The sequence below is a fragment of the Hemiscyllium ocellatum genome, chromosome 7 (assembly GCF_020745735.1).
Source record: "Hemiscyllium ocellatum isolate sHemOce1 chromosome 7, sHemOce1.pat.X.cur, whole genome shotgun sequence".
Classification (NCBI taxonomy): domain Eukaryota; kingdom Metazoa; phylum Chordata; class Chondrichthyes; order Orectolobiformes; family Hemiscylliidae; genus Hemiscyllium; species Hemiscyllium ocellatum.
In genome coordinates, this window is record NC_083407.1 from 109,165,315 (window position 1) to 109,179,024 (window position 13,710).

The 13,710-nt window shown below is 42.2% G+C and overlaps 1 protein-coding gene across 1 annotated transcript in view; it reads right to left on the reverse strand.

Annotated features, from left to right (window-relative positions):
* LOC132817667 (sperm-associated antigen 16 protein) overlaps positions 1-13,710 on the reverse strand; it is a 1,000,178-nt gene that overhangs the window by 495,226 nt on the left and 491,242 nt on the right. Inside the window, exon 11 of the mRNA XM_060828166.1 lies at positions 9,560-9,703. Coding sequence (XP_060684149.1) covers positions 9,560-9,703 — 144 coding nt within the window. The remainder of the gene's footprint in view (positions 1-9,559; positions 9,704-13,710) is intronic.

The window sequence follows — 13,710 nt, forward strand, 5'->3', positions numbered from 1 at the left end:
CTCATGTGTCACCATAAAAGGAAACATCCCAAGACATTCCAGGGAGTCATAATAAAAAAGTGAACTGGAGTTAAGGAAGTTACATTCTGAAAATTGGATTCCTAAAATAGACAGGAAAGTAGTATCATGGATAGAATTACAGTGGAGGTGCTTAGGATTGAAGGCTTGACCACCACAGATGCAAGAAAAGAAGGAAGATCCACAAGAAACCAGAGTTAGAAGAACAACATCTGTAACAATGGCTGCTCCTCCCGCCTCAGCATCATTATGTCCAAATTTCACAGGGGTCCATCCTTTGTGCCTCATCTTCTTCATCAACACACTGTCTCTTAATGATGTAATCCAAAGGCATGAGATCAACTGCATACGTACACTGATGTCACTTGCTCTATCTCATTGCTGTCTCTTTGACCTTCCATTTTAACCTCATTGTGCTTGTCTGATGTCCAAGTTTGGAAGACCTGCAACTTCCACTAGTTAAACATTGAGAAAAAGAAAGCCTTTGTCCTTATCACAGGTTCTGCACCTATACTAATAATTCCTCTCTGACCACTGTCTCAGATAAAGTTCAAGTATTTAACCACATCTGACTCAACCTTCAATCTTCTCCACCACAAAGGCTATCTACATTCACCTTCTAGACATTCTCTTCCCTACTGAGGTCAACAAGGGAGATCCTTATCCATATATTTTATTTTTGTCAACTTTGATATTATTCTTGTGATCTTCTAGCCTCCATGCTCCAGTTTATCCAAAGGTTAGCGCTCAGTATATCCCCCACATCAAACTTTGTTCATCCACAGTGCTTACGGTATTGATCTATATTGACCCTCAATATGGGTGTCACTGAGCTCCAGATCTCATTACAGACTTGGTATAAATATGAAAAATATGAAAAATAAGAGACCAAATTCCTTCAGGTGAGTTAGAGTGACTGCCCTTGCCATCAAGGCAGCATTTGACAGAATGTGACATTAAGAAGTCTGAATAAAACTGAAGTACTTAGAAATCAGGAGAAAGCTTTCTATTGGCTTAAATCATATCAAGTATAGAAGAAGATGGATATGATTATCAATGGCCAATTATTTTAGCTACAGGACATAATTGCAGAAGTTCTTCAGGCCAGTGTCCTAAGTATCTTCCACTGCTTCATCAATCACCTTCACTCTACCATGCATCAGAAGTGGTGGATATTTGCTGTTGTTTGCATAGTGTTCAATTTCAATTATGTTTCCTTGGATAACGAAGCAAATTGTACCAACTTTGTTGAGCAACACAGCACCAGGCAATAACCTTCTTTCACAAAAGAGTAGAAAACCACTTCCATGTGGTAGGGTCTTTACCATTATCAAATTCTAAACACACCAATACTGTAGATGGTCACCAGTCACATAAATATAATAGTGACAGGAATAGGTCAGGGCCAGGTATTCTGTGGTCCATGACTCACTTGACTTCCCAAAGACTTCTACTGGCAAAAAAATCACAAGTAATGAATGCAAAGAATATTCTCCACACAACTGGATGAGTGCAATCCAAACAATAGTCCATGTGTCAGATGGAGACCATGTGAATCAATTATATATTTCAGGATTTTAGAGCGAGAAGGGAGTTTGGAAATGGAATGTTAGTTTGCAAGGACAGAAGAACATCTCATGCATAATAGAACATAGAACATTACCACACAGTACAGGTCCTTCAGCCCTTGATGTTGCACCAACCTGTGGAACCTATCTGAAGCCTATCTATCCGACACTATACAATTTTCATCCAATCTGGATGAACTCAAACTTAAATGTTGACATCAGCTTGATTGCTGGGTATTTATAGCAATTTTTTCTTTCATTCTAATTTCTGAGATCCTGTGGTTGGGTGGGGTTGATTTCTAGTCAGATCAGACTCAATCTGGGGTACCCACATTCCAATGATGAAGTGAGGAACCAGTTATTGATTTGGAACTGTTTTTGGTTGATGGTGTTTTATGGTATCCAGTTAAGTTAGAGGGCTGAGAATATTCATTAGTCAGTGGAGATTAATCCAAGATATGCAGAGATGTGTAACTTATTCAGATATTGGCAGGATTCAACAGCAGACCAAATATGACAGAAGAAGAACAAGGAACTGAAAGCAGAATTCTAAGAGGAATTAGATCCAGGAGAGTGAAAGGCAATTGCAGTTTTTTTGTCAAGAGGAACAATATGATTTGTGCATTAGCTGCATGGAGGTGAGAAGCACAAAGGATTAGAGGAAACAGTAAGATCCTGAGGAGCTGGTTTGGATACAATCAGTGAAGGAATTCAGAAGGTAAAGTTAATCAGAGCACAAGAACAACCATAGGAAGTTAGCAAACTGAAACCACAGAGAGATTACTCAGAATCAAGAGCAGGATGGGAATGAACAGGAACAAATCAAATTCAACTCAAAAGTAAAGTGGAATGAGGAGAAAAGGTCCAATTCACAGAATTAAACCTATACTGGATTGTTTTCTTACATTTTAAGAGAAGTTGGGTAAAATCAATATCGAGCAGAAAAATGGAAAGCAGAAAAGATAGCATTCTACTCACGACTCAATGCAACAGCAGGGAAGTTTCACAAAGCCTGCAGTATATGTAAGTACAGACCAGGTCAAATGGCAGCAGCAGCAGCAGACATTGAATGAGTTAATCTATGAAGACAGATTGCAATGCCTCACCTTGAATTCCCTAAAATATAGAAGATTCTGAGGTGATCGAAATGTAATGTTTAGGATAACCAAAGGGTAAAAAGTACAGAGGAGGGAAAACAATGAAAAATGATTGTGTTTGCAGGAAAGTCCCAAACAGAGGAACATACCTTAAATTCAGAACTATGTCATTCAGGTATGATGTTATGAAATGCAACATTACATGAAGAGAAATCTGAAACTGTCTTCTAAAAGGTTGCTGAGGCTGGAAATTCCAGAAGTGAGATTCATTGATTTAATTTTAAAATACATTACAAGTTATAAAACAGATATTGCAAGTCACTCACCAACCTGACTTCGAAATATATCGCTGTCCCTTCAGTGTCACTTGGTTAAACTCCTGAATTCCCTCACTAACAGTATTGTGGTCTACCTACAACTAATAGACTTCAGTGGATCAGGAAGGAAGCTCACCATCATTTTCTCAAGGGCAATTCAGGATTGGCAATAAATACTGGCACCAACTGTGGCATACATATCCCACGAATGAATAAAAAAAAAGCACCTGAGTGCAGTGTGTACTCTTCACATTTAGAGTTACAGCCTTATATATGCACTGTACTTGGAGTATGTAAAAGGTGAGCTCTCTTAAAACAATGATACACATACAGTGTGCCTATCTTTCTATTATAATCACACCTCAGGTGAGATTCCCAAATTATTACGGTTCAAATGGGACACCCAAACTGTCACATCCATCTCTCCGTTAATAAGTTAATTTACATAAGATTCTTGCCCTTGTGGATATCTATCTCCCAGACCAAATTAAGTGATGTTTGAAAAAGAACCAGTTTAAATTGGCTTTCTTGAGTTTACAAAGGAACATAAAACATAAATGTAACAGCTCAGTACAGGCCCTGCGGCCCTCAATGTTGCACCAACCTGTGAAACCAATCTGAAGCCAATCTGTCCTACACTTTTCCATTTTCATCCATATGTTTATCCAATGAACATTTAAATGCCCTTAAAGTTGGCGAGTCTACTACTATTGCAGCCACTGCGTTCCATGCCCCTACTATTCTCTCAGTAAAGAAACCACCTCTGACATCTGGATAAGCAGTGCTGGAAGAGCACAGCAGTTCGGGCAGCATCTGAGGAGCAGTAAAATCAACGTTTCGGGCAAAAGCCCTTCATCAGGAATACAGGCAGAGAGCCTGAAGAGGGGAGAGATAAGTGAGAGGAGGGTGGGGGTGTGGAGAAAGTAGCACAGAGTACAATAGGTGAGTGGGGGAGGGAATGAAGGTGATAGGTCAGGGGGGAGAAGGGGTGCAGTGGATAGGTGGAAAAGAAGATAGGCAGGTAGGACAAGTCATGGGGACAGTGCTGAGCTGAAAGTTTGGAACTGGGGTGAGGTGGGGGAAGGGGAAATGAGGAAACTGTTGAAGTCCACATTGATACACTGGGGTTGAAGTGTTCCAAGGCGGAAGATGAGACGTTCTTCCTCCAGGCGTCTGGTGGTGAGGGTGCGGTGGTGAAGGAGGCCCAGGACCTCCATGTCCTCGGCAGAATGGGAGGGGGAGTTGAAATGTTTGGCCACAGGGCGGTGTGGTTGATTGGTGCGGGTGTCCCAGAGATGTAATCTAAAGCGCTCTGCTAGGAGGGCGCCCAGTCTCCCCAGTGTAGAAGAGACTGCATCGGGAGCAACGGGTACAATAAATGATATTGGCGAATGTGCAGGTCAAACTTTGACGATGTGGAAGGCTCCTTTAGGGCCTTGGACCCCACCCCTCCAACCATAACAAGGACAGAAAGCTCCTGGTGCTCACCTTCCACCCTACCAACCTTCGCATAAACCAAATCATCCGCTGACATTTCCGCCACCTCCAAACAGACCCTACCACCAGAGATATATTTCCCTCCCCACCCCTTTCTGCATTCCGCAAAGACCGTTCCCTCCGTGAATACCTGGTCAGGTCCACATCCCCCTACAACCCACCCTCCCATCCTGCCACCTTCCCCTGTCACCGCAGGAATTGCAAAACCAGCGTCCACACCTCCTCGCTCCATCCAAGGTCCTAAAGGAGCCTTCCACATCCATCAAAGTTTTACCTGCACATCCACCAACATCTCTGGGACACCCGCACCAATCAACTACAACGCCCTGTGGCCCAACATTTCAACTCCCACTCCCACTCTGCTGAGGACATGGAGGTCCTGATCCTCCTTCACTGCTGCTCCCTCACCATCAGATGCCTGGAGGGAGAATGCCTCATCTTCCGCCTCAGAACACTCCAACTCCAGGGCATCAATGTGGACATCAACAGTTTCCTCATTTCCCCTTCCCCCACCTCACCCCAGTTCCAAACCTCCAGCTCAGCACTGTCCTTTTGACTTGTCTTACCTGCCTATCTTCTTTTTCACCTATCCACTCCACCTTCTCCCACTGACCTATCACCTTCACCCCCACTCACCTATTGTACTCGATGCTACTTTCTCCTCACCTCCACCCTCCTCTCACTTATCTCTCCACCCTTCAGGCTCTCTGCCTGTATTCCTGATGAAGGGCTTTTGCCTGAAACATCGATTTTACTGCTCCTCAGATGCTGCCTAAGCTGCTGTGCTTTTCCAGCACCACTCTAATCTAGACTCAACAGCGAAGTCCCTGGTACCAACCTATGCTGCAATTTCACCCTCCTTATTCTTAATGCTCCTGGCATTGAAGTAGACACACTTCAAACCACCCTCCTGCTTTCTGGTGCATGCTTGCGACCTTGAAACATCATTTCTGACCACACTGCTCTCAACCTCCTGTATATACTGGAACTACAATTTAGGTTCCCACCTTATTGCTGAATTAGTTTAAAATTTCCCGAAGAGTATGAGCAAATTTCCCACCGAGATATTGGTACCCCTCTGGTTTGGGTGTAGACCATCCTGTTTGTACAGGTCCTATCTAGCCTGGAATGAATCCCAATTATCCAGGTATCCGAAACCCTCCCTCCTGCACCATCCCTGTAGCCAAGTGTTCCAGTCTTCTCTCTTTATATTCCTTGCCTCACTAGCACATGGCACGGGCAAGAAACTAGAGATAACAACTCTGTTTGTTTTACCCCTAAGCTTTCACCCTAGCTCTCTGAATTTCTGTCTTCAATCCCCATTCCTTTTCCAACCTATATCATTAGTGCTAATGTGAACCAGATCCAAGACATCATGAACCCCGGCACCCGGGAGGCAACACACCAACCATGAGTGTTACCAGAGTCTGGTATCTGTCCCCCTAACTATGGAGTGAGTTTATTAGTTCTTGAAACTTGAAAAGGAATAGTAATACAATACACTTAGACATAGATTAGAAATGAGAGTCCAAAAAAGGTAAAAGCTAAAAAAAAATGGATCACTCTCTATGGTCGTGTATGAATAGATGACAGTGGAATATTTATAATTAAACACTCAATTTTTGGGATTTGTAGTTCAGCAGGTTCATTGAACTTCTTTCTCTTGGTTATTTTTGGCTGACAGCACTCAGATCAAGGGAATCCTTCTCTTGTCCTGTTTCTTTTCGATTTTCTTGCTCACTGGATGGCTTCTAGCAACCAGAGTGAAAAAATCCTTTACTTGCAAGGCAGGAATGACCAGTGGGTGATTCTTTGACTGTGACATTGACAGAATGCTGTTACTTGAACCAGGCTAATAAGCATCTCAGCCCACTGATATACTTTTTTTTCAAAAAAAAAGCACAGAACACAAGGGTTGAACTGGTTTTTAAACCCTAACCTTAAATATTCCTGAAAGGGGAAACACAAATCATGACTCTCATCAAGACTGCTGTTCTTTTGTTAATCATGTTTACAGTATGAGACAACTCTTCAGAGATTACAATTCGGTTTGTAGTTCATTTCACACTTTTAAGTCCCCCCATCTGAAGATTTCTTAAAACTTCATAAGTATGGCATTCCAGGGTCTTTTTCACCAGACAGCAACTGAATTCACACCCCAGTTCACTTTTCACTTTATGTCCTATTTGTAAAGAACACGAGTTGTAATTAAAAGTTCAATCTACCCATTGGTAATCTGCAGTCATTGCACTTTCTCAAAGAAAATTCAACTATTTACAACAATAAATTACCTTATAAGTTGCTAACATATAGGTCATTGATCTAAAGGTTCAGATCTCATTGGGTTGATTTTGTCCAGGTACCAGTCATTTCCACAGTTATCTGTGATATTGTTTGTAATTTGTGTTTGTTAAATACTTTTTTCCTTTATTTTTGTTTTCTTGGAAGCCTGTATGTCTTCTACTTGCTGCATCATTAGTTGTTTGGTTTCCTTTACTTTCTGCTCAAATTCTCTCACTGGAGTGTCATTGCTGGCATTTATTTCTGAAATGACTATCTGCTCAGTGGTTTGCAGTTCCTTGTGGGTGTTATGCATCTTCACTTGTTTTTGCAAGTCTGTAATTTTCTCTAACATTACTTTGGGCTCTAGCCAATGTTTCTCTAACTGCTCATGCTGAGCCTGATATACTTTATGAATGAGTGCTTCGGGTTGTCTCATAGAGGAACAATACATTGCTTGTAGCTCATCCTGCTTCCTTCTTTACTCTTTTGGCTTTTTATTCATCTTTGTCACCTGAGTGGAGGCATCCCTTAAAAGCTTCATCTCAGAGATAATATATTCAAATATTGATTGATCTTGAGAAGTTGTTTGGCCTATTGCTCTTCATTTTTCACTCTGCAGCAGAGGTGAGATTTTAGCCGCACTAATTCAGAAGAAAGTAAATCATTCCGTTTGTCTTTAATCTTCAGTCCTAAAAGTGTTTTTTTAATAGTGTGCTGCATTTTTGTTGTGGCACTGATATTTGATTGATTAATGGATTACAATTAATGCAAGTCACAGCATGGTGATATATCTGCAATTGGTATCCAGCAGTGTCTATGATATAAAACATATGTAATATGCAGGCAGATTGATTATATCTGCACTCCGGTACTATTAGTGAACTGCTGTATGCTGAGATCTTGACATTTGTAGTATTTGCAAGACTTTTCATGCCTGGGGTACTTGTTTCTTTTAAATTTTCAGGTATAGTTTATTACAAATAACAAATTTTTTTCTAAGTTCACTCATGAAATGTGGACATCACTGTTTGAATATTACCCATCCTTAGTTGCTCTTGAGAAGGAGGTGCTGTGCTAACAATTTGTACTCTCAAGTCCATTTGTTGTAAGTATACCTGTAATGTGATTAGGAAGGAGATTTTGCTTCTAAATGTGTGTGGGAAGTGCTGTCGATAGAGGTTGAGAGAATTTCTGCAGTGCACCTTGTACAATGGTACACACTGCCGCTGAGCATTGGTGGTGGAGGGAATGAATGTGTATGGATGTGATGCCAATCAAGTGGGCTGCTTTGTCCTGGTTGAAGTCCAGCTTCTTGAGTGTTTTTGGAGCTGCATGCATCTAGGCAAGTAAAGAATATTCCATCACACGGTAGACTGGTGCCTTGGTGGACATGCTTTGTGAAGTCAGGAGATGAGTTACTTGTTGTAGGATTTCTAGCCTCTGACCTGCTCTTGTAGTCACAGTATTTATGTGGCAAGTCCAACGTAATGATAGCTCCAGGATGTTGATAGTGGGGTTCCAGATCTTGCTGCATTTGGACATGAATTGCTTTAGTATCTGAAGAGTTACACATGGTGCTGAACATTGAACAATTAGAAGTAAGCTTTCCCACTTCTGACTTTACGATGGAGGAAAGTTTATTGATGAAGCAATTGAAGTTCATTGAGCTAAGGACACTATCCTGAGAAACTCCTGCAGGGATATCTTGGAGCCTAGATGACTTCCAATAACCACAACCACCTTTTTTTGTACCAGATATAGCAGCAACAGTGGATAGTTTTCCATCTGATTTCCACTGACTCCAGCTTTGTTAGGACGCCATGATGCTACAGGAGAAAGTGAGGATTGCAGATGCTGGAGATCAGAGCTGAAAATGTGTTGCTGGAAAAGCGCAACAGGTCAGGCAGCATCCAAGGAGTAGGAGAATCGTCGTTTCGGGCATGATTCCTGAAGGAGGGTTCATGCCCGAAACATCGATTCTCCTGCTCCTTGGATGCTGCCTGACCTGCTGCGCTTTTCCAGCAACTCATTTTTAGTCCATGATGCTACACTCAATGTTGAGTGTCCTTGATGTTAACAACATTCACTTTCATCTCAACTCAGTTTTTCAGCTCATTTGAAAAAAAAAGCTGTAATGAATAGCCCTGGTGAAACCAAAACTGAACATCAGTGAGCTTGCTGCTCAGTGCAGCTTAATATCATTATTATTGACACACTGCACCACTTTACTGAAATCGAGAAAAGACTGATGAAGTGGAAATTGGCCAGGTTATATTTGTCTTTTTTTTCTGTACAGGAGATATACCCTGACACTAAATTATGCTCCCCACCCCTTGCGGGCACTTCAGACTTGCAATTTTCTAGCATTATGAATTAGACTGCTTTCTTGGCAGGGCCAAAGTAAAGCATATTTTTAGAATAGCTTCAGGCTTGAAAATCAGAACCGTATAGTCTTTCATTCAAAATCTAACTTTATTTTATGTTTCTTAAAAATCAAATGAATAGGTTCATTCAATAATGGTTGAGCACTGGTAAATGACACTTGGAGATTCACACTATAGTAACATCAGTAACATTACAGTCAATATCACAAGGCTGTCAAGGAAAATTACCAAGATCATTTATAAATGCATTACACTATATGGAAGAGAAGCAAAAGCAAACATGAAGCGTTGTGTCATCACTTCAGCTTAGAAATGAAAAGACTATTGCAAACAAAAATATGTAAAGTTGCTCTCAGCAGGGATTTGTGCTGACTGAATGCAATGTTTGCACTAACCTGGGATGGAAGCAGCAGCCAGAAAGCCAATCACCATGACCTTCACCTGTCATGATAATGTCACCATTGGGAATGGACCACATTTTCCAGAGACGTTCATCACTTCCAGTCACCAGGATTTGTTTTCGTGGGTGAAGAGCTAGGCTATAAAAAGACAAGGAGATAAGTTTTCAGTCGTGCACTACGAGCTTTTCAAAGTTATTGTTCACTATATATGCATATCAAGATATCATCTTGAGCATCATGAGAAATCCTGTCGATAGAATAACTTCATCATATTTTGTTATCTCTAATTTGCATTGTAGTCTAATTCTAGAAAAAAATCTAATGCATACTTTAACGACCAAGTCAATCCTCAAAAAATAAAGATGACAATTAAAATAATTTTCTTGTCTATCATATTATAATAATAAAGCACTCAATCTGCATTGAATGTTAGTTCTTTTTTTATTTAGCAGTAGAGAGCACACATTACACATGCTTTAATCATAAACAAACACAATAATGATCAAAGTAGCATCAATCCAGGTGTGAAGGCTCATGAGGGAAGAATTAATCTTAAAACAACCAGTTTACAGAAAAGACTACATAAATTATTGCAGATGGCACAAAGAATCTTGTTCTAAATTTCTGTTGATCAGAGGATTTTATTACTTGGATAACATCAAGGCTTCAGCAGCTGAATATGGATGCAATCACTCTAGTGGTAAGCATAGGTTTTACAACTGTCTTTAAATAAAAAGGCACAACTTTCCATTCCATTGATTTTAAGTGGATGTGAAAGATCCAATGAAACAATATTCAAGGAGAAATTTTTCATTTAAATTCATTTGTGGGATGTGGGCATCGCTGGCTGGTCAGCATTTATTGCCAGTCCCTACCTGCTCTTGAGAAGGTGGTGGTGAGCTGCCTTCTTGAACTGCTGCAGTCCACCAGCTGTGGGTTGACCTACAATTCCATTAGGGAGGGAATTCCAGGATTTTGACCCAGCGACAATGACAGAACCATGATATATTTCAAAGTCAGTATGGTGAGTGGCTTGGAGGGGAACTTGAAGGTAGTAGTGTTCTAATGCATCTGCTGCCCTTGTCCTTCTAGATGGAAGTGGTCATGGGTTTGGCAGGTGCTGTCTGAGGGTCTTTGGTGAATTTCTGTAGTGTGTCTTATTGATGGCACACACTGCTGCTACTGAGCATTGGTGGTAGAGGGAGTGGATGCTTGTGGATGTAGTGCCAATCAAGTGGCTGCCTTATCTTGGATGGTATCAATCTTCTTAAGTGTTGTTAGAGCTGTACTCATCCAGTTAAGTAGGGAATATTCCATCACACTCCTGAGATGTGTCTTGTAGATGATGGACAGGCTTTGGGGAGTTGGGAGGGTGAGTTACTAGCTGCAGTATTCCGAGTCTCTGGCCTGCTTCTGTAACCTGAGTTTATGTGGTGAGTCCAGTTGAGTTTCTGGAGAATGATAACTCCCCAAGATGTTGATAGTTGGGAATGCAATGGTGGTGACATGATTGAATGTCAAGGGGCAGTGGTTAGATTGTCTCTTATTAGTGATGGTCATAGCCTGGCAAATGTTACTTGCCACTTGTCAGCACAAGCTTGGATATTGTCCAGATCTTGCTGCACTTGAACCTGGACTGTTTCAGTATTTCAGGAGTCATGAATGGAGATGAACATTGTGCAATCAACAGTGAACATCCCTACTTTTGATTATATGAGGGAGGGAAGGTCATTGACAAAGCAACTGAAGATGGTTGAGGAGGCCTCAGACATGACCCTGAGGAACTCCTGCAGAGATGTTCTGAAGATGACTGACCTCCAACAACCATGACCATTTTTCTGTGTATCAGATATGATTCCAACCAGAGAGAGTTTGCCCCTTATACCAAATTATACCAAGTTTGCCAGGGCTCCTTGATGGAGAAAGTGAGGACTGCAGATGCTGGAGATCAGAGCTGAAAACGAGTTGCTGGAAAAGCGCAGCAGGTCAGGCAGCATCCAAGGAACAGGAGAATCGATGTTTCAGGCATGAGCCCTTCTTCAGGAATTTGATTCCTGAAGAAGGGCTCATGCCCGAAACGTCGATTTTCCTGCTCCTTGGATGCTGCCTGACCTGCTGCTCTGTTCCAGCAACATATTTTCAGCAGGGCTCCTTGATGACACACTCGATTGCAGCCTTGATGTCAAGGGCTGTCATGCTCATCTTCCCTCTGGAATTCAGCTCTTTTGTCTATGCTTGAACCAAGACTATATTGAGGTCAGGAGTTGAGTGGCCCTGGTGGAACCCAAGCTGGGCATCACTGAGCGGGTGCTGTTTGATGGCACTATTTTTGATACCTTCCAGTTACTGACGATTGAGAATAGACGGATGGGACGGTAATTTGCTGGATTGGATTTGTCTTGCTTTTTATGTACAGGACACACCTGGGCAATTTTCCACATTAGAGAGTGGAAAAGCACAGCCAGTCAGACAGCATCCGAGGAGCATGAGAATCGACATTTTGGGCATAAGCCCATCATCATTTCCTCCCAATTTTCCACATTGTTGCTTTGGAACAGCTTGGCTGGGGAGCGACACACTTTTTTAAGCTTAGATTCCCAACAGTATGGAAATAGTCCATTTGGCCCAACAAGTCCATACTGACACTCCGAACAATAACCCACTCAGACACTTTCCCGACATTTTACCCCTGACTAATGCACCTAATACTATGGGCAATTTAGCATATCCAATTCATCTAACCTGCACATATTTGGACTGTGGGAGGAAACCGGAGCACCCGGAGGAAACCCATGCAGACACGGGGAGAATGTGCAAACTCCATACTGCCAGTTGTCCGAGGCTGTAATTGAACCAGGTCCCTGGCGCTGCAAGGCAGCAGTGTTAACCACTGAGCCACTGTGCGTTTTGGAGCACAAGTCTTCAGTATTGCTACTGGAATGTTATCAGGGTGCATAGGCTTTGCAGTATCCAGTGTCTCCAACTATTTCTTGATATCACATGGAGTAAATCAAATTGGCTAAAGACTAGCATCTGTAATGTTCGGGACCACTGGAGAAGACTGAGATGGATCGTCCGCGTGATACTTCTGGTCAAAAATTGCTGCAAAAGCTTCAGCCTTATCCTTTTCACTGATATGCTGGCCTGTTCCATCATTGAGGATAGGGATACTTATGGAGCCTCCTCCTCCTCAATCATCCACCACCATTCACAGCTGGGTGTGGCAAGACTGTAGAACTTAGATCTGCTCTGTTGGTTGTGGGGTCACCTAGCTCTGTCTATTACTTGCTGCCTATGCTTTTTGGCATTTAGGTAGTCCTGTTTGGTAGCTTTACCAGGTTGATACATCATTTTCACATACAGCTGGTGTTGCTCTTGACATACCCTCCTGCACTCTCCATTGAAACAGGGTTGATCCCCTGGCTTGCTGGCAATGTTTGAGTCGTGAATTGCTGGGTCATGAGGTTACAGATTGTGCTGGAGTACAATTCTGTTGCTATTGATGGCCCACAGCTTCTCATGGATGCCAAGTCTTGAGCTGCAAGATCAGTTTGAGGTCCGTCACATTTAGCTTGGTGGTAGTGCCACACACACAATGGGGGTTATTCTCAAAGTGAAGGAGGGATTTCATCTCCACAGGGACTGTGTTTTGGTTGCTCTTACTGATACTATCATGGACAGATGCATTTGCAGCTGATAGATTGGTAAGGATGAGGTCAAGTATGTTTTTCCCTCATTGGCTCCCTCACCACCTGCCACAGATCCAGACGAGCAGCAATGTCCTTTAGGACCCGACCAGCTTGATCAGTAATACTGCTGCTGAGCTGGTCTTGGTGGTAGACATTGAAACCCCCTACCCATATTACATTTCTTTCCTGCCATCCTCAGCGCTTCCTCGAAGTGTTGTTCAACATGGAGGAATATTGATTCATCAGCTGAGGGAGTATATATGTGGTAATCAGCAGGAGGTTTCCCTGCCCATGTTTCACCTGAAGCCACAAGCGTTCATGAGGTCTGGAATCAATGTTGAGGACTTCCAGGGCAACTCCCTCCCGACTGAATACCACTGTGCTGCTGCCTCTACTTGCACCACTGCAGGACTGACCGCTATGTCCTGCCATTTGTTATGGTGATGTTTGCGACAT